Source organism: Epinephelus fuscoguttatus, linkage group LG19 (assembly GCF_011397635.1).
Source record: "Epinephelus fuscoguttatus linkage group LG19, E.fuscoguttatus.final_Chr_v1".
NCBI lineage: Eukaryota > Metazoa > Chordata > Actinopteri > Perciformes > Serranidae > Epinephelus > Epinephelus fuscoguttatus.
In genome coordinates this window covers 32,958,774-32,977,875 of record NC_064770.1, presented here as the reverse complement: position 1 = coordinate 32,977,875, position 19,102 = coordinate 32,958,774, and the positions used below count along the sequence as shown (strand labels likewise).

General features: G+C 43.7%; 3 protein-coding genes across 6 annotated transcripts in view; 2 read left to right on the top strand and 1 right to left on the bottom strand.

Annotated features, from left to right (window-relative positions):
- srebf2 (sterol regulatory element binding transcription factor 2) overlaps positions 1 to 19,102 on the top strand; it is a 597,702-nt gene that overhangs the window by 188,885 nt on the left and 389,715 nt on the right. The gene's annotated exons all lie outside the window — the stretch shown is intronic.
- Positions 1 to 19,102, bottom strand: part of zgc:65811 (uncharacterized protein LOC393524 homolog) — a 635,041-nt gene that overhangs the window by 327,902 nt on the left and 288,037 nt on the right. The window lies entirely within an intron of this gene.
- The window catches only part of LOC125879891 (glutamate receptor ionotropic, NMDA 2B-like), a 206,195-nt gene that overhangs the window by 42,713 nt on the left and 144,380 nt on the right, over positions 1 to 19,102 (top strand). For all 4 annotated transcript variants that reach the window (XM_049562032.1, XM_049562031.1, XM_049562029.1 and 1 more), the window contains exon 4: positions 6,537 to 7,193. In XM_049562032.1, coding sequence (XP_049417989.1) covers positions 6,537 to 7,193 — 657 coding nt within the window. The remainder of the gene's footprint in view (positions 1 to 6,536; positions 7,194 to 19,102) is intronic.

The following is a 19,102-nucleotide window of genomic DNA, read 5'->3' as shown; positions in this document are numbered from 1 at the left end:
TTAGCCTTGACGTTCGTTAATGACCGTTAACCCGTTTATTGTCCATTTGGGCCCACTTAGTACCTGGTTTTGTTTGGTTGGGGTGGGTAACTACCTGAAACTGTGTTCTTACCTAATTGACTGAAGCCTTGTTGCATCTGTACATTAACAAAGGCTGGAGCAGTCATAACCAGTCAATAAAATGTACAAAATGAAATGCATGTCCTTAATCCTGCTGTATAAGTAAGAAGTTTCTGCATTTGAATGTAAATGTAGCTTTGTATTCTTTAAGAGAAAACAGGTAAAGTGTGTTCAGCTTTAAGAATTTTCAGTTTCAGTAAGACGCAAAACATTCCCATCACAGGTTCCCAAAGCTCATGGTGACATCTTAAAGGGGCAAGTATTTTTCAACCTGGGGCCTATTTTCTCATGTTTTTGTGTCTAAGTGACTAATGACAACAACAATTTTCAAAACTGGTTCAGTGTTTAGCGAGGGAGCTGCAGCCATAGATGCAAAACACAAGCTGCAGTGCACTCTGGGCATGTTAGTACCAATTTATGCCTAGTAAAAGAAGAAAAAACATTATGGAAAGATTCCACATAGAGACAGACGTTTTTGTTAAAGAGCAATACCCTTTTTGTTCAACCAGAAACAGCCCCAAAATCGCTACTGCACAACCTACCAAACCTCCATTTAAATAAACACTAATTTATCATTGTAAAGCTCACTTAATTAAAAGATGACTGAAACAAAATAAAGCTAACAAAAGCCGCCATAGTTCGTCTTTTCACTGTTCCAACAATATCCAACTCTGGTTTGGTTGAATTTAACCCTTATTTCACCCAGTTAGATGTGAAAACATGCTGCCTCTATACACACTAAAATTGCTGTTTATTTGAATGGAGTCTGGTGGGTTTGATGATAGCGATTTCAGGGCTGTTTCTGGTTAAACAAAATGATTTTACTCTTAAGTAAGAAGGTCTGTCTCTGTTGGGATCCTTTCCATCAGGTTGTCAGACACTAACAGCAACAATCTGAGCCTGTCAGTGGCAAAACAAGCACTGTTTGTAGACTTACATTGATGGTGCATATTGACCCAAGTGCTTACATTGCAGCCTGTGAGGCAGCTGCAGCGCTCTCACTCAATACTGGACCAATTTCAACAACTAGTTCCCATTAGTCTCTTAGATGCAAAAACATATATAATAGAGAATGGGGTCCAGGTTGAAAAGGTCCTGACACTTCAGTTTACTCAGCCTCACAACGTGTGATAGGGTCCAACATGAAGACACAGTTTTCTACCAAAAAACACTTGGTTATTTCAGATTAGAGATGTCCCTACTTGTGTTTTTCTCTGAGCTCTTCTCACCAGTTTAAGGTGGGCAGGGCTCAGCTGCAGAAAGGTGATGTCCTGTACTTCCACGCACTAATCGTGATTTAGTAATATTTGAATCTGATGACACTCGGTGGGCTGTTTTGCTTATGTTGCCAGGCCACTACTGTCAATCAAACCTGGTCACACCACACCCACACAGTCCTGATGAGGCACATTAGCTCAGTGTTTGAATGTAAACTCTTAATAAATATTTCTTAAGGATGCTTTTTTTCAACAGTATCTTGAATTGTTGTTTATTTAGTCATTAATTAAAAAGATGATTCGGGAGAATTTGAAACCAAGTTTTAAGAGGTGTTAAAATGTCTTGTTTTATCTCACCAACAGTCCAAAACCCAAAGATGCTCACTTTATATCTCTTTTCGATCATAGAAAAGCAAGAAAAACAGGAAATAGAACCAATGAATTTTTGCCATTTTGCCTGGAAAACATTATATAAATGATCAGTCAGTCAATAGTTGATTCATTTTCACACAAGATCATTTTATTCTTTCTTGATAACACACTCCTGGGTTCTGCACGGGTCTGATTTTCAACACCCGCTTCCGAACCAGAGCTAAGACGTGGAATACCACACCTGTCCCGCCATCTGTGCCTATGGCCGAACCCAACCTGCCGTCCCGAAACCGCACATCCTATAATAACCATGCGCTTTTTCAAATAATTTGATTTGGCAACACGTTTTCATTTCGAGCCATTTCCAACATGTGAAACTGACATATTTTAAAACAAAGGTAATTCAGGAAATACAATTTAAATGACTATTTTTCGCTTATTCTCATAAGATTGAGCAGCATGTCTCTACAGTTAACATGCCTGTTAGTAACGCACCTGATTGAAGCACCTTTCATATCCAGGTGGCACAGAAGACAGCCGTCACACAAGGTTGGCAGAAAGAGGACTAAAACTTTAAAACATTAAATTATTATTATTCTCATTTTATTTTATGATATATGTCACCCAACATCTGTGATTTCTTTTTTCCACCCAAAACTGAACCCAGAAATAAAATAAAGAAAGGGTATGAGATCACTGAGAAGTGCCGACAAATTCCTTTAAATGAACCACTTTCCTGCAAATGACTTTTTAATTAAATGTGCACACACACCATTAAATAAACGCACAAATTTTCCCATTGTTAAATTTGTTTGTGCATGTGCATTCACAAAACGGCTCCCATTAAAAAAAAAAAGGTTTTAGGAAAAGCCAAGAAGTGTGCACGTGGGGGTTTGGACCTCAGGGGTCTTGGGCGGGTAGAGGCTATCTGCGGTCCACCCATGTGTAACTGATGCGGCTGCTGTGTGCGCTGGTGTGGCTAATAGAGCAAATGGTGGGTGAGACGTGTGGGCTGGCTGATGGGGAAATGGGGTCATTTAGTGTCATAACCTCGCTCGTGTAATCTACGGTTTAATACGCGCCTTTTGTGTTTCTTTATGAGACATGCTTTGACTCACTGTGGGACTTTTTAATGGCCTCATCTCTCTGAATGATCATTGGAGTTACACAGTGCGTTGGCTAATATAATCTGTACCCCGGGAGTGTGTGTGCACGGCTGCAGGCGAGTGTGTGTAGCAGGGAGAGATGGGCAGAGGGAGTTTGGTGCGAGTGCATGAAAGAGTGTGTGTGTGTGTGTGTGTGTTCACGTTTAGAATGTGCCAGAGGTCCCTATGCTAATGTGTGCGTGAGAGGACTCTGTGTGTAAAATCCACCCTCTTTAAGGATGCACAGCAGAGCGAGCGGCACCGTGGACAACATCCATGCATTTACATGATCAATGCTTATTGCAAAATGTGTGTGTGTGTGTGTGAATGCTTGTGTATCTCTGTGTCCATCAACTGCGTCTGTATGTGTGCGCATGTAGGCCTATTTTAATTGTTGCCATGGAAACAGAGTGCTGCCAGAGAAGTCCAGATTTCAAAGAGGGCATCTTTCTCTGTCTCACTCTGTGACTCTCTCTCCTGCTCTCTGTCTTTCTTCCCGTTCCTCCTCTTCTCTTCCATCCCTCTCTCTCATCTTTCTGGCATCTCACCAAGGTCCTCCATGGTTTACACTCTCTGTCTCTCTACGGTTTCCTCCTACTCCCCCCCCCCCTTCTCTGTCTCCTCGTGCCTCTTATCATCCCTCCCTCATTCCCTTCCCTCCCACCTCTCCATCCTTCCTGGAGAGTGGTGTGCAATCGACTATTAACACAGGGACCTGTAATTAGAGCTGACGAACCTCCAGCAATTAGTTTTCCCTAAAGAAGTTGTTCTGTCATCTCTGCATACATCCCTTTATCCCTCTCTCAATCTCCCTCTCGCTTTTTCTTCCTCTCTGTCATTTCCTGTCTTATTAGCTGTCAGCTACGCGGGGCGGTTATTGTTTCAGTGTTTTTGTTCTTCTTTGTTGTACCTTCCATCTGCCTTGTTAAAGGCAGTCATCGATGAGATATACACACAATACACCGCTCAGAACAACTTTATGAGCAACTACACCCCCAGCGTCCTGGGTATCTCTGCCCACAAAATCAGAGTGAACATCTATTCCCACCGACTGTACACCTACACTGACTATATGCTGATAGACTTGAGAGGACACATGCCCTCCTACACACTCAGATGTAAACATACAGAGAACACACACACACACACACACACACACACACACACACACACACACACACACACACACACACACACATCTTTCTCAGAAAGCCTCTTTGATGTCTGTGCTCAGCCCAGTTGACAGAAGAAAATGTTGGCATTGTACGTTTCTGCAAACCAGCAGTGTGTTAAATACATTATATTGCTGTTTCACAGATGACTTAATATATGAGCTGACTTTGTCATGGGGAGATGGAGGGGATGGTGGATGGTGTGACACTTAGGTGAGACGTCTGCTATGCTGCAGACCGCAACAGACCACTGTCTGAGACCAGCAAACAACAACACTGGTTGTTTCTTTCAGCTATTTAGCCCCTAAAAGTGGGTGTTTTTTAGTAATCCATGGCTGTATTTACAATGGCTGTTTAGCCCCCAAATGGGGGTGTTTTTTAATGATCAATCAATGTGTTTCCAGCAGATTTTTAGCCCCCAGATGTAGCATTTTTTTAGTAACCTGTGGCTGTTTTTCCAGCAGCTCTTACCCCCCAATCGGAGGTGTTTATTAGTGACCCATGGCTCTTTTTTCCAGCAGCTGTTTAGCCCCCATATGTGGGTGTTTTCTAGTGATAGATGACTGTTTTTCCAGTGGCTATTACTCCACAGTCAGGGGTCTTTATTAAGCAACCCATGACTGTTTCCAGCAGCTGTTTAGCTCCTAAATGTAGGTATTATTTAGTGACACATGGCTGTATTTACAGCAGCTATTTAGCCCCCAAACTGGGATTTCTGTGGCTGCTTCTCTAGCAGCTATTTAGCTCCAAAATGTGGGTGTTTTTTAGCAACCTGTGGCTGTATTTCTAGTAGCTATTTAGCCCCCAATCCTAGGTATCTTTTAGTATCCCAGGGCTCTTTTTCTAGCAGCTATTTAGCCTTGAAATTTGGGCGTTTTTTAGCTGCCTATAGCTGTATTTATAGTTGCTATTTAGCCCCCAAATTTGGATGTTTGTTAGTGACCTGTGGCTGTATTTTCAGCAGATATTTAGCCCCCAAACATGGGTGTTTTTTTTAGCTTCAGGTCACATGTTTTTCCTGCAGCTTTTTAGTACCTTTATGTGGATGGTTTTTAGCAACCCATGGCTGTTTTTCATGTGGGTGTTTTAAGTGACCCATCACTGTTTTTCCTTCCAGGCTAGTGCCATGAAAAGTGGTAGTTTTTTTACAGAGGCATTGTTTCCAGCAGGGATTGTGTCCCCCCAAACCATGTATTTTAAGCTAAAACATGATCTTTTCCTAACCATAACCCACTGGTTTTTGTGCCTAACCCTAACCCAACCACATGTGAACCTTAGTGTTTTTGAAACGCAAAGTTTCAATAAATCATAATACATACATACATACATACATACATACATACATACATACATACATAATGATGTGCAAATGTAACATATCCATGTTTTGCAGAAATGTACAATGTCAACTTTTTTTTCTGGCAATTTGGTTGCAGTTTTTTGTCTCCAGCTGTGTTGTTGCTGTCCCACCTTGCTGTTGTCATCTCTCTCCTCCTGTTGTCTTCTCTGGATCTTGCTCATTTCCCTCTCCCTCTTTCACCGGCCCACATGGCCCTTCCTCTCCTCTGCATCCCCATTAATGAAAAGCTCTATAAATAAGCACAGTGAAGAGGGAGTCGGAGGAAGAGAGAGAGATATGGTCAAGTAGAACGTGGGAGGGAGGTGGAAGGATGGACAGCAAACTGCTGTGAGCGGTAAACTAGGCCAATAGGGGTGAAGGGAGGAGGGCGGGTATCATATCAAAGTCTTGCGAGTTGCTCCGAGCGCCTCCGCCGTCAATCATGTAATCAATTTCAGCGTCAGTCAGTTTGTCTGCATCTCGGGTTGGTGTGTCACTCATTTCGCCCCAGACAGTTTGTCAGTCAGTCAGAGTTGGCGTGGAGCCGTCTTTTTCCTCCATCTGCCCTTTCTCTCGTTTGCATTCTTGATACGACTGGCTTCGTCCTTCCCTCCTTCCTTCCCTCCTCCCTCCTCTCCCAGTCCTCTCCCTGTCAAGAAGCCAGAATCTCATCTGGAGGGAGAGTTTATATCCTCCATAATATATACCATAATGCTGCTTCAGAACATTCCACATGAATTATTGATCCTTGTGAGATTATGTGTAAACTAAACGCCATCATATCTGTGTATCTGTGTGTGTGTTTATGCACTATTTATGTGTGTCAAGTGTGACCTGTTCTCTCATCCCTCTGTGTCTTTAAAGCTCTGTTTTCCACAAGGTTTCCCCCTCCTTCGTTCTCTCCCCTCTGTGCCCCATTTCTGTGGACTGACACTGATATGCACTGATTCATATGATGCATGTAGCCTCTTGGCAATTCACTTTATTCAATCAATGTTGTATGGTGCTATGTTAACCTCTGTCTCCTTCTCTCCATCTCCCGCCTCCATCTTTTTTCCCTTTGTTTTCTCTCTTGCTATCTTGCTTTATCAAATCTCTGCCTACCCCTACTTTCTCGCTATCTCCGTCTCTTTCTGTTCCTCTCCTCATCTTCCTTCCTCCATCTCTCCAGGTATTACTCTCCCACTCCTCCACCATGCCTGGCTGCAGCTGTCGCAGCCCCTCCTCACCTCGCGGCCAAGCCGGGGCCTCCTCCTCCGCCCCCTCAGTCGCCCAGGAGCGAGAGAGGCGAGTCCGACCCTTACATCCACCCCCACCTCCATCACTCCACCGCCACACCAACGCCTCTCACTGCCTCTCCCTCCTCCTCCTGCTGCTCTGCCTTCTCCACCTGCCCCCGGCCTGCCACTCACGGAGAGAGAAGGGCGGGGGAGGCGGAGGAGGTGGGGGAGGCGGTGGCGGCCACTACGTCCCCATCCCCCAGCCACCTCCCCACCACATGGCGCTGCCCAACATCCTGCGTGGCCTCAGCATTGCTGTCGTCCTAGTGGGCAACTCCAGCGAGGTGGCGCTGGCTGGGGCTCGGGAAAAGGAAGACTTCCTCCACATGGCGCCCAATGTGGAGGTGCTGACCATGAATGAGACGGACCCTAAAAGCATCATCAAGAGCATCTGTGACCTCATGACGGAGCATTGGCTGCAGGGCGTGGTGTTTGGGGATGACACCGACCAGGAGGCCATCGCCCAGATCCTCGACTTCATCTCAGCACAGACACACATCCCCATCCTCGGAGTCCGTGGGGGCTCCTCCATGATCATGGCTGCCAAGGTAGGACACTCAGAGATGCACTCACAAAACAAAAAGTTGTCCCTGTTTACAGTGATCGTGCAAAGAAGTGTGTGTGGGTGGTTTTGAGTGTTAAAATATAAAGAGGGGACTCAACTTGGAAACAGTAAATGGAAAGTTTTGCCCAGCACCTACCTGTGACTGCTGCCACTGCAAAAAATGTTTAATTCAATAAAAACAAACTCTTACAAAATGATGCCAGACTACACTTAAAAACCTCCATTTTAAATGTTTAGTTCTGTTATTGGGAGTGCAGCATAGACAACAGACCTGCTCATTAAATGGCTGCCGTAGCATCAGATGCAATGTTGTTTCGTTCTTACAAGGCCGCTCTGTGAACTTGGATCTCTGCAGGATTTCATTTCGATTGGCTGCACTTTGCTGTCAATTTTCGCTGTGTGTCTGTCACTCTCTGTGAAAGCTTGTCACAGATAGATTACGTCACCATACAGAGGTCTTTTCATCAAAGAAAGATATTTTTAAAGCTGTGGCTGCAGAGTTTAAACTCCTGCTGTTTGTTTTTCTGGCATCTCTGCCATATGCTCTTTTGTGATTTGTACTCGTTTATGTTCTCCCTAGTTTTGTCTGAAATTATTTAAGTTAAACACTTGTTGAAATCAGTGGGGCTCTACTTAGTGCTGACTAGAGCTGCAACAATTAGATGATTAATCAGTCGATCGTCAGAAAATTAGTCACCAATTAGTTAATATTTTGATAATCGATTGATTGTTTCAGTCATTTTTCAAACGAAAATGTCAAACATTTGCTGCCTCCAGCTTCTTTAATGTGAGAATTTGCTGATTTTTGTCATTTATGATAGTAAATGAAGAGTCTTTGGACTTTGGCCTGTTGGTTGGACAAAAGAGGCAATTTAAGGATGTCACTTTGGACTCCTTGAAAAATTGTGATGAGCATCTTTCAACTTTTTTGATATTTTATAGACTAAACAATTAATTGATTAATCAAAAAAGAAAAAAATCATTAGCTGCTTGAGAGCAAGACAATGTGCCAGCATAACCTGAGCCCACTGCACTGTCCTCTTCAAGTTTATCCAAAACAGTGACGCCATTTTGACTGACTTGGCTGCAGCACAGGATTTCTCATCTCATCCGCGACCGCCATTACTGCCTTAGTATTAACACTGGGTTCAGACAGACACACAGACAGACAGACACACACACAGGCAGGGTAAGCTGGGGTGTCTGACTTGAAAGACAAACTGCCAACAGTGCTGATGCCAGTGACAGGATCAGCTGGAGATTTCACCAGAACAGAGAGCTAGATCTCTGCCTATTTACTAGGCCTTGCCTAATGGGATAAAGCAATCTGCTGCTGCTTTATCTGCGCCCGCCTGGGATCTGGGCTTGGACCCTATTCCACAAAATCAGCTCATTCATTTGGTACTTTGTGCATAAATACAGCTGTATTAAATAATAAGGAAAGAAATTAATGTGGCTTTCATTCAGGGAAACCTTTATTAAATTACTGACATTGGCTTCGGCGATCAAGAGCTATCAAGATCCATAAAATCTCAGTCCTATCTCGTCTTCCATCACCCTCCAGTTTGTCCGCTGACCCTCTGGTGTCAACAGGTTTTTGTACCAGTGGAGACACGAGTCGCAGTGACACGTCAAGGCCAGCGGCCACCACTGTAGCTCTTCTCTCTGTTACTTCTCATTAGAGCACTAAGGAGAGAAATGGCAGGGAAGCGTCCACTTCCATTTAAAACAGCGCTCCGCCAAGCACTCATGCAAAAACTGCTGTACAGTACGCACATGTTCTCACAGCCTCATGCACACACTTTCTTAAAATATCTAAATATCTGTCCCTGAACTGTGGCTGCAGGTGTCTTTAACCTCCAACCCCACTAACGACGTGACGTGAAAATGTACGTCTGTGTTTTACTGCATGGAAAAATGCAGTGAGGTGAGAGGACGTGCAAACTGATACTTTGCATTTGTATCTTTCATACATATTATATAGGCATTTCTAAAGTGACGTAGTATGAGGCTGACTGTGTCATAGGGAGTTGGAGGGGATGGTGGATGGTGGATCGTGTGACACCAAGGCAAGACACCTGCCAAGCTGAAGACCACTTGAGCGACTCATTGGTGTGTTTCCACTGAGGATAATATCACAAAAAATGCTTGACATTTCTGCATTTCCTACCACGGAAAGCAATTGTTTTTAACGGAGACGTTGCTGCTTTTCCAGCGAGGGTAGCGCCATCAAAAGTGGGTATTTTAAGCCACAACATGAACTTTTCCTAACCATAACCAAATGGTTTTTGTGCCCAAACCTAAACACATTTTAACCACAGCGTTGTTGAGATGTAAAGTTTCAACGCATCCGCTACACAACGTACAAATAAAAGGTATCCATGGGTTGCGGAAATTTGTTTTTATTCTGGTGATTTGGTTGGAGGAGGAGGTAAACAGGAAGCAGTGGGCATGAGCCTGAGTGCGTGTGTGTGTGTGTGTGTGTGTGTGTGTGTGTGCAGGGACAGTATCATTCATTAAGCACACGTGCCCTAAGTGCACCAGGCAGCAGGAAAGAGCAGTGTTTTGTGGCAGAGGTTTAAATGGATTTCCCCGGCCACAAGCCAGAGTCTGCCTCTCCTGAGAGCTTCCTCCTGGCTGCACGGGGGCCCTGGAGAGCGAGGACGGGGCTGCGCTAAGGCTCAGTCTCCAAACGGATTTGTGTCTGCCTAATGGGCTGAGACAATGGAGTGGCAAAAATACGATAGAGAGGGATCAGAGGGAGGGGAGAGAGAGAGAGGGACATGGGGAAAGTGGAGGAATTGAGATAGTGAGGGTGAGATTGGGTGGAAGAAATTCTACTTTAAGTGAAAGCAGGTCGGGGAGCAGAAGGGTTTTTGCCAGATCAGGTGGGGTTCAGATGGGGCTGCCTGTAGAGGTGATGGACAGATAAGGGTAGAGGACAAGGGCAGAGTCAACAGCACAAGAGGAGACAGAGTCTGACACGGAGTGAAGGGGGAGGGAGGGAAAATGTCTCTGAAAGTGAGCAGTACATTCAGAGAGAGATAAAGAGAAATGAGGGAAAGAAAGAGTAGGGAGAGAAAACTTTTCTTCTGTATGGACCGCAGAGATGGAGAAAAAGTGATAGAGAGTAATTGTGAAAGATAGAGTGAAAGGTTGAGTTATAGGGCTTAAGAAAAATTGTGCTGTATATGTTTTTTTTTTTCTTCTTGTGAGCGAGCATCTCAAGAAAATGGACTGACAAAGACTGGGAAATAGGAATTGCAATATGAGGTGTTTATCTTACGGACCCGCTCCATCACACACACAAACACATACACACCGTCAAAACCGAAGGCCAAACTCTGCTATTACAGTTGGCAAGACACCCCCTCCTTTTTCATTACACATCCAAGGAAGGATGATAACAGGGAATGACACAGAAGGCGGAGAATACAGCATTTAGATTTTTTTAGTGCGGGCTGAATATGGAAAGAATTTGAAGGAACGGTACAAGATAATTCCATAAAGTGTACCCTCTGGAGTGGACTGCTGTTGTGCCGTGTGAAGAGTCAGGCTGAATCAGAATCAGAATGACATTGTTCTGCTCACATATGCATCTACAAGGAGTGTTACTTGGTATTTGTGGTGATGAAACACAAAGCTAAGCGCAGCATTATGCGCCAGTGGGAGATACAGTCCCCCAATCCAGTCCAGCGTCATACCCAGGACTTGGCGTTAAAAAAATTAGAGCCTAGAAATTAGAGTATTGCAGCACAAGTGTCTCCCAATCAGCCTTACAAGTCTCTCTGAGTTTTCTGACATCTTTAACAAGAGCAAAACTGGATTTTTTTAGTACTATTCCTCATGGGGACAGAGCCAAACTGCAGCAGTAGCTCAGCAATAAAAAGTGGGACTACAGCTACCACAGTGGCTGCATCTGTGCATACAGCTTGCCAGTGGGAAGCGGCTGTGGACTGTCTGTAGTTACTGCTAGTGCAGAGAAAAAGTGAACTTGTGCATGAGCCTGAAAGTAAGAGAGTTAAATAGATGAGGGGACGGGAAGAGGAAGCCAGGCGGCTCCGGTATTAACAAGGAATGAAGAAGAAGGCGGAGGAGGAAGGGAAAGGAGGGAGATGGATGGAGGCAAAGGGCACTCACATCTATATCAATGAATAAGATCAGTGAGGGAGGGTTGGGGCGGTAAGTAAGAGGATGAGTGCACTGAGTGCATGGCCGCGCGGCTGAGAAAGAGGGAAGGAGAGACGGAAAGGCAGAGTGACACAGAGCGTGTGTTTTGCAGGGAGTGCAGCAGCAGGTGTATCGCCATCCATCCAACATTACAAGAATAAGAGAAGCTGCCTCTTTGCTCAGGAAATCGCGGCCTAAATGGAGGAGGAATGAAGGGGGAGAGAAAGATGGATAGAGCGCAGCTGTACTCACATCTGTGAAAGACAGGACAAGATCGAGGAGGAGGAGGAGATGGAGAAAGGATAGGGAAAGCATCCAACAGTTTAAGGGTGTGTGTGTCCTTGTGCATCTGCGTGTGTGTTGTTACCTAGCCAACATGGCTGTGGTTGCCAGTCTTTTGTCTGTAGTGGTTTCCAGCACCACCCTGCTCGCTGTCCCTCTACAGTGTCTGTTGGACTGCAGCAATCAGTGTGATCTAAAGCTTTGGCTAATGCTCATATTATCAAGACATGGTGAGCCATTTTCCTCAGCTTGTCTAGAAGGTATGGCTTTGTAGTGGTACAAATAGCTGTAGTTGTCGCCGATCACCCCCAGGGCCACCGCATAATACGAACAGCGGGCTAATCTACGAGTGGAGGCTGCTTGTGCTGCAGATTAGGGGAGAGATAGCATCCACTTGTGTGCGGGATTTAAATGTAGGATCGTCAGCAATTAATGAAAAAAGGGAAAGCAGCCAACCCTGATGACCCGAGGGAAAATATAATAACATTTGCACACATGCAGACACATAAAAACACGCACACGCCCACACACATGTGTTTTCATAAATATATGGTAAGACATGTGTTACAAGGGGCAATTAATGCATGAATATTAAATACATAATGGAAGAAATGCTGAACGGGATCCGCGATAAAGTGCTGCTGCAACATCATCATCACACATCAACATGGGGACGCAGGCGCTCCCACACAAACAAATCTGTTCCCTGCCATCTTTTGTGTAACTGGCAGCCGTCTCCAGGAACAAAACAGCAGGATGCGATCAATTAACTTTTGCCCAAATAATTCAGGCTTTTCATCCTTTCCAATGTGGTCGTTTTACCCGTGGGTGTTCGAGCCTTTTGTAAGACGAGAGAGAGCGATTTTGTGTCTGAGCACAAGCGTCCCTGTGTGTGCGTGTCGGTGTGGGCAAATGTGTGCTAATTCTTCAGAGGAAACAGGCTCGATGATAGTGTGGAATTGGTGTTGAACTGTGTCCAGGGATAATTGTTGTGGAGGATGTGTGTGCGCGCGTTTGTGTGAAGTGAGCCAGTTGAACCATTTAATCACCGCACAGGGGTGAATCCAGTGAAGCAATTAATGTCCATACCTCATTTTCCAAAGAAACATGTCCCCCTTGTCCTCTGTGTTTATGTTTATGCTACATTTGTAGCATGTCCTTTTTTAATTTTTTAGTCACAAAGAAATCGACTTGAATCGGCGTCATTTCCTGTTTTCCGCATCCTCATGAGGGTTTTAGTCTAGTGAGTTGAGCATAAATGTTCCTGCATTTATATTCCCAATTAATGTCCTACAATAGCACCTATTCTTGTAGTAATCACTGAGGTCCTGTACTCTATTAATGTAATGTGCTGTTCGGCTTGGCAGCGCCGCGTCCTTGCTAAAACATAGACGCAATTAGGAGCATTTGTAAACGATAAGAGAATTAAAAAGCGAGTGTTCCTGTGCCTGACGTCTCTCTCAGTGTCTGTCCCTCTCTGTTCCTGTCTCTTTCTCATCTCTCTCCCCTAATTGTTCGGTTCATTCATGGATTTTGTTGTGTCCAGTAAAGCGCAGTAAACCCCCTGTAACAGCTTTCTGATTTATCCTTTTATCCCGGATATGTTCTTTGCTTTTCTTTCTTGTTTTTTTTTTCCTCTGCTCCCTTTGTCAAGTTTTATTCCCTGGTGTTTCTCGGTTATTTTTTTTTTCCCTGTCTGTGTGTGTGTCTCTGGCACCTTCTCATAGGGTTATTTTCAATTGCAAAAACGTTACCTGGAAATTTACCTCAAAAAACATCCTAAAAAATAAAACAATTGTAACATTTTAGCAAAGATGCATATGTTTGAGAGGTACTGAGCACATGACCAGATAAATGAGACTTGGATTACACCATGAGTGGTGGGAAAGTTATTAAATGGATGAAATCTCCATTCACCACGGAGGCATGCAAAGTTTTCCTCACAAATTTGGGGTATACAAATGGTCGTTTTGTGGCTGAAGTCTTTCTTTAAGTACCCATGATTTCATGGGCATGAGCAGCAAAACAACCCCAAGTTGCTTTGGTAAAGAAGTCAGTCAGTAATTTGCCTTTTTGTTATCATCATGCTATGACCAACACCAATCAAATTTTGTGCCGTGCATGGCGTGAATTGTCTTCCAAACAACAGCGCTGTAGTGGGAGTCCACGTATGATCTGTGCAGCCTGTCGTCTGCAGCTCTCCATCTAACATCTACACCCTGCTGACAGAGGATGACTGTCTTGTTTTGCACATCCATTCTGTTGCATGACAGCGATTAGCGCTAACCTCTGTGACAAACACAGTGCATTTCCTGGGGCTTTTTCACAATAAAATCCACCCTGTAATTTGCCCTTTGAAAGCTTATAATGTGTAGCAGCAGCAGTAGGAACTGTTCTGTTTGCTTTAGATCTAACAAAATACAGATCTGATACAGTGTAAAGAGATTGAACAGAAAACAATGAGGCTGTTATCAGTTAATAGAATTTTGCTCGAGTACATGCATGTATAGTTTCCTGTGAATTCCTTGTGTGTGTGAAGTCAAGTTGAATCCAGTGCATCCGCCACTGACACCCCTAACTGTTATACTAAGAGGTGGTTATAGAATAAAAATACACTGAATGGTTCTTTATAGAAAACTTATAAACAGCAACAAAACTAGGGAGAAATGTTTACATCATGGACTGATTTGATTTTGTGTTGTAATAGTGTGTACTTGTAGGTGTTTTGTGTCTCATTGTAGTTGTTTTGGGTCTTATTGAGGTAATTTTGTGTCTTATTTTGTTGTTTTATTTCTGTTTGTAGTCATTTTGCCCATTTCTGTAGGGTGCTGGCACTTTGGGCCCCTGGGCTTGTGTCTAGTAGGCCAGTTTAGTAATTCATCCATAGTCCACTTCTATAGAGATTCAGAACCTGTGAACTGCATTTCTTGGTGCATCATGGCTCAGTAATGTCTGACTTTCTATGGTGGATATGTCCCACTACTAGCCTCTTTTTACCGTCTTATTGTCCTGGTTTAGAAAATGTGACAACCCACTGTGTGTGTTCCCCCTCTCTGGAGAAAGAAAGATCGAGAGAGAGAGAGAGAGAGAGAGGGAGAGGAAGAGGTAGTGAAAAATATCGAGAGCCCTAAATTTATGTGTCCTATTTTCCAACCCCGTTGGTCTCAATTTACTCCGGCCATTTAGAATGTGGCCATTTTTAAACTCGCTCCATAACTTTCTCTCTATACCTCACCTGCCCTGAACCGTCTCGTTTTCACTCTTTCCATCTCCAAATTCTGTCTCCCTCCTCCGTTCTATTGCTTTACATTGTAGACAGATTGCTCCCATACACGAGATTAACGCCGACAGTTACAATGGTTATGTGTACTTAGAGGGGCTTAGTGAAATCATTGGAAATGAGATGAGATAGCTGTGATTTAAAGAGCTGACCCCACCTGCCCCCTTTTTACTCTCGCACCCTCCATGTTTTTAATGCTCTCTTTTATTTGCCGTCATGTCTCCCTCTCTCTCTTTATGAATGTGGCTTGCGAGGCCGAGGTCTGGTTCATCCCGAGGCAGCTAACAGGAGGCACACGTACAGATTTACACCAGATGTCGAGGTGTGAATCCACCCTCCTGCTCCCCTTTCTGTCGTACCTGCTCCTGCTCCCCCACCTACCTGCTCCACTTCCTCTCTGTGTTTCTCCCTGTGATCAGATGCCCGCAGTAGGGATGCACTGATTGTGAAATTCTGGGCCAGTGTTGATGTTTAACGTAACAATTTGGCCAATGGCGAAACCAATACTGCTGTTTGTGTGTGTGTGTGTGTGTGTGTGTGTGTGTGTGTGTGTGTGTGTGTTTTTGGATGTTTATCTTGTTTTTGTTGTTCCTTAATCCCCGTTTTGTGCTGGGGAACCAAAGAAATCTCCATTATATATTATAAAAAAAAGAACTGATCTGTTTTAAAAGCCATTCAGTCTGTCCTTCATTACACTATTGAATGAGCACACATTTAATCATATGAAATCATATGAAACAACCTTCAATATAGCCATCCTTCACATGAAAAATGTCTTTTAAAAAGATAAAAAGCCTTTTTTCTATATATAATATATTATCAATCCCTTTCTGATATCTATTTTATGTTGCTGTGAAAACTTCAACACATTTATCCTTCAAACAACTGTATTTATTCAAGCTTCTCACTAAAAACTACATTATACAAGATAACATTATATTATGAGAACATTATGACAAAGACCATTTATAAACTGAGACGGCTCACTTCTTTCTTTTTAATCCAATGGGAAAAGTGAACGTGAGCATAGATTATGATCGATTCTTTGGCTCCACAGTCACCAAAGTAAATTTCGGACCTTGTTTTCACAAGCCACATATCCCCCTAACGCCCTGACACTAAAATTGCATTTTTCAGATCCAGAGAAGATTAACTTTGTTCGAGACCTGTCTCTGTCTCAGCAACACACTTGCGAAATCTGGCAATACAGAGTCACATCTCTCTGTTGGTGCTGAACAGACGGTCCATTTTCACTGCAGTGCTGCTGACTTCACTTCCAACCAGATAAACAGAAATTTAAATAGACTTAAACTTAAAACCATGAACTGAAAGTTAAAACCAAAATAAAAGTTATTTGCTGTATCTGCTTAATAATGCTATTGTTATTGAACTGTTTTTTTTTAGGGGATAAGAGAGTTATCAGACTGATATGATCTTGTACCGGGTTCACATCAGATATTAGGCTAGCAGATAAAAACGTGCGGCAAAATAAGCAGACAACATAAACTTGTCGTGTGTATATTGTAAAGTCTTAGGGCTGCTGTGAAGCTGCGCCTACTTGGGGCAACAAAAAAGTTTATCTTGAGCGTGTCGGTATAACAGACAACCAAGAAAGGATGAAAGTAGAAATACCCGCACATCAAGTCAACTGAGCTGGAGTTGCAACAAAGAAAAAAAAAAGTCAGTTTATTCAGAACATCCATGCACAAAAAGAAGGGTGCTCAAAGTGCAAAACATTCTACTAAAAAAAATAATAAAAATGATAAAAAATATAAAAATAACAAAAAGATGAAAAACAGCAGCAAATGTTTCAGTCCTTGACTATCACCACTTTTTATTATTTTTTGCACTTTGAGCACCCTCCTTTTTGTGCACGGATCTGAATAAATTGTCTTTTTCTTTTGACATTGATCTCAGCCTGTGAAGCTTTTTTGTGTCTGTCCAGCTCAGTTGACTTGGTGTGCGGGTATTTCTCCTGCCATCCTTTCTTAGTTTATATAGTGTTGCATTCTTTTGAATCAGCTTTTATCCATCCACTTGACATTTTACAACTCTTCCAGACGAAGAGAAACTTTGCCAAAAACTAATTTTTACTGAACAGAGCCTGAATGCATCATAATGTAACTCACGGGGCGCCGGTGGTAGAGCAGGCGCCCCATGTGGCGCCATGCGGCCCGGGTTCAACTCCAGCCTGTGGCCCTTTGCTGCATGTCACTCCCCCTCTCTCTCCCCCTTTCATGCTTATCAGTCCTATCCATTAAAGGCTAAAAAGCCCCAAAAAATATCTTTAAAAAAAAAAAAACCACCTGCTAACAGGTAACCTTAACTAGCTCTCCCCCTGCTGATTGCAACATGGATTTGTTGATCACAATGTGGTTTTATCAAGGAAGAAATAGGGTGCGTCCTCTGACGAAAGTGAGTTTACTGCGTCCTTTTGTCCCAGGAGTGTCCCGGGAAGATCTCTGTTCGTCCCAAACATATTTTCTATTGATGAGGGGACGCCATTAGTCTCAAGCCCTGCTTCTTAGCCTGTGAAAAATTGATGTGACACAACAGAAAAACATCAGTGAATGTCATCTTATTTTCCGATAGGGCGATAGCTGTCAACAAGGCAAATATCAACTGATACCAATGTTCGGCAGATAAATTGGTGCATCCCTTGGTAGGATCCAGTAGAACAGACAAGAATTTGTCAGTGCATGCTAAACAGCAACAACAGTTCATCCCTCCCTCCACCCATGTATCCTCACCTCCCTCCTCTCTGGTTCAGACGTCTTCTCACTCCCACCCCTCCCTCCTCGTTCCTTCTGCTTGGCCTCCTTTTCCTTCATTCTCACTCCGTGTCCCCCTGGTACAGGACCAGCCACACCTTCCCCTACATCCCAGCCCTCCACTCACGTCTCCTCACTCCCTCTGGACATGCCCTTACACCCCTCACAGCCTCCTCCTCCCTCCCTCCTCCTCATTGCAACATCCTCATCTCTGCTCTCCTTTCCTCTCTCTTTTACCTCTAGACATAAATAGTCTCGCCCTCCCTTTTCCCACTTCTCCCTACATCACCACCACCATCACGAGACCTACAAGCAGCTCCTCCGCCTTTTCCTCCCCGTCTCCAACATCCATCCTCCCCAGTTATCCCCTCGTGAACCTTACACCAGCCCTTTGCTGGGACCCTTATTAGCCTTATCTCCGCCAGCCCCCGCCCTGATTCAGAGGTGGAGAGGGAATGGACCTCTATCTATTCATAGGCTGAGATGAGTCAGTGCTTTTCCATAGTATAGTATATACAGAGAGAGGAGGAGATATGGATGGAAAAAAGTACACGTTTAGGACTGGTTAATTGCTGCCTCACGGCCCTAAACCATGAAAGGATCAAAGGCATGTTGCTCCACCTTGCCTAATCTGGAGACCCACCTCTTTAACCTTTAACACAACCATTTCCCCTTCACACCATTTACATCTGTCCAGTTCTGAACCTCCATCTCTCTGGTGATGGGTGGTGAGACATGTCCTGTAAACAAACAGTCACGGCCCTTACAACACCCAGTGTGTTCCCGTGAGAATATAATTGAGTGAGACTTCACTCTGTCTTCGCTGTAAGTCATTCAAAGGTTATACAAGTAGTATTTCCACGTCCATAAATCAGAACAGCATTCATTCTATTTCATTAGTATAATCACTGTAAACAAATGAGACCATCGCTGGAAAGCTTGGCAGCCTCTGCATTGGGTTGTATAGTTTGTGCTACTGGGTCAGATTTGGCTCAGTTTTATAGCACAACCCAGAAGGAGGGTGCTGTTGTTCCAATGCAAATGGACGTGAAATGCCACGTTTTCCACAAGAGAAGATTGAGGAAGAGATCGTGTTTCTTCATCATACCTCTCATTTGTTTGATTATACCAGCTTATCACAATAATTCATTTCGTGATATTTTGATTTTAAAATGCCATTGCACATTACATGTAGCACCTTTAAATGCCAGCAATATAAATATCTGATTAGAAGGCTCCACGCATTTCCTTAGAGTGCCTTGCGACTACGGGTGTCGATGGTTGATTTTGCTTTTGATAGCCCGACACCCATTAATCAGAAACTAACTGGTTAATTTTAAACAGAAAAATGTAAAATAACCTGAAACACTAGCCTCTCCTTTTGGTCTG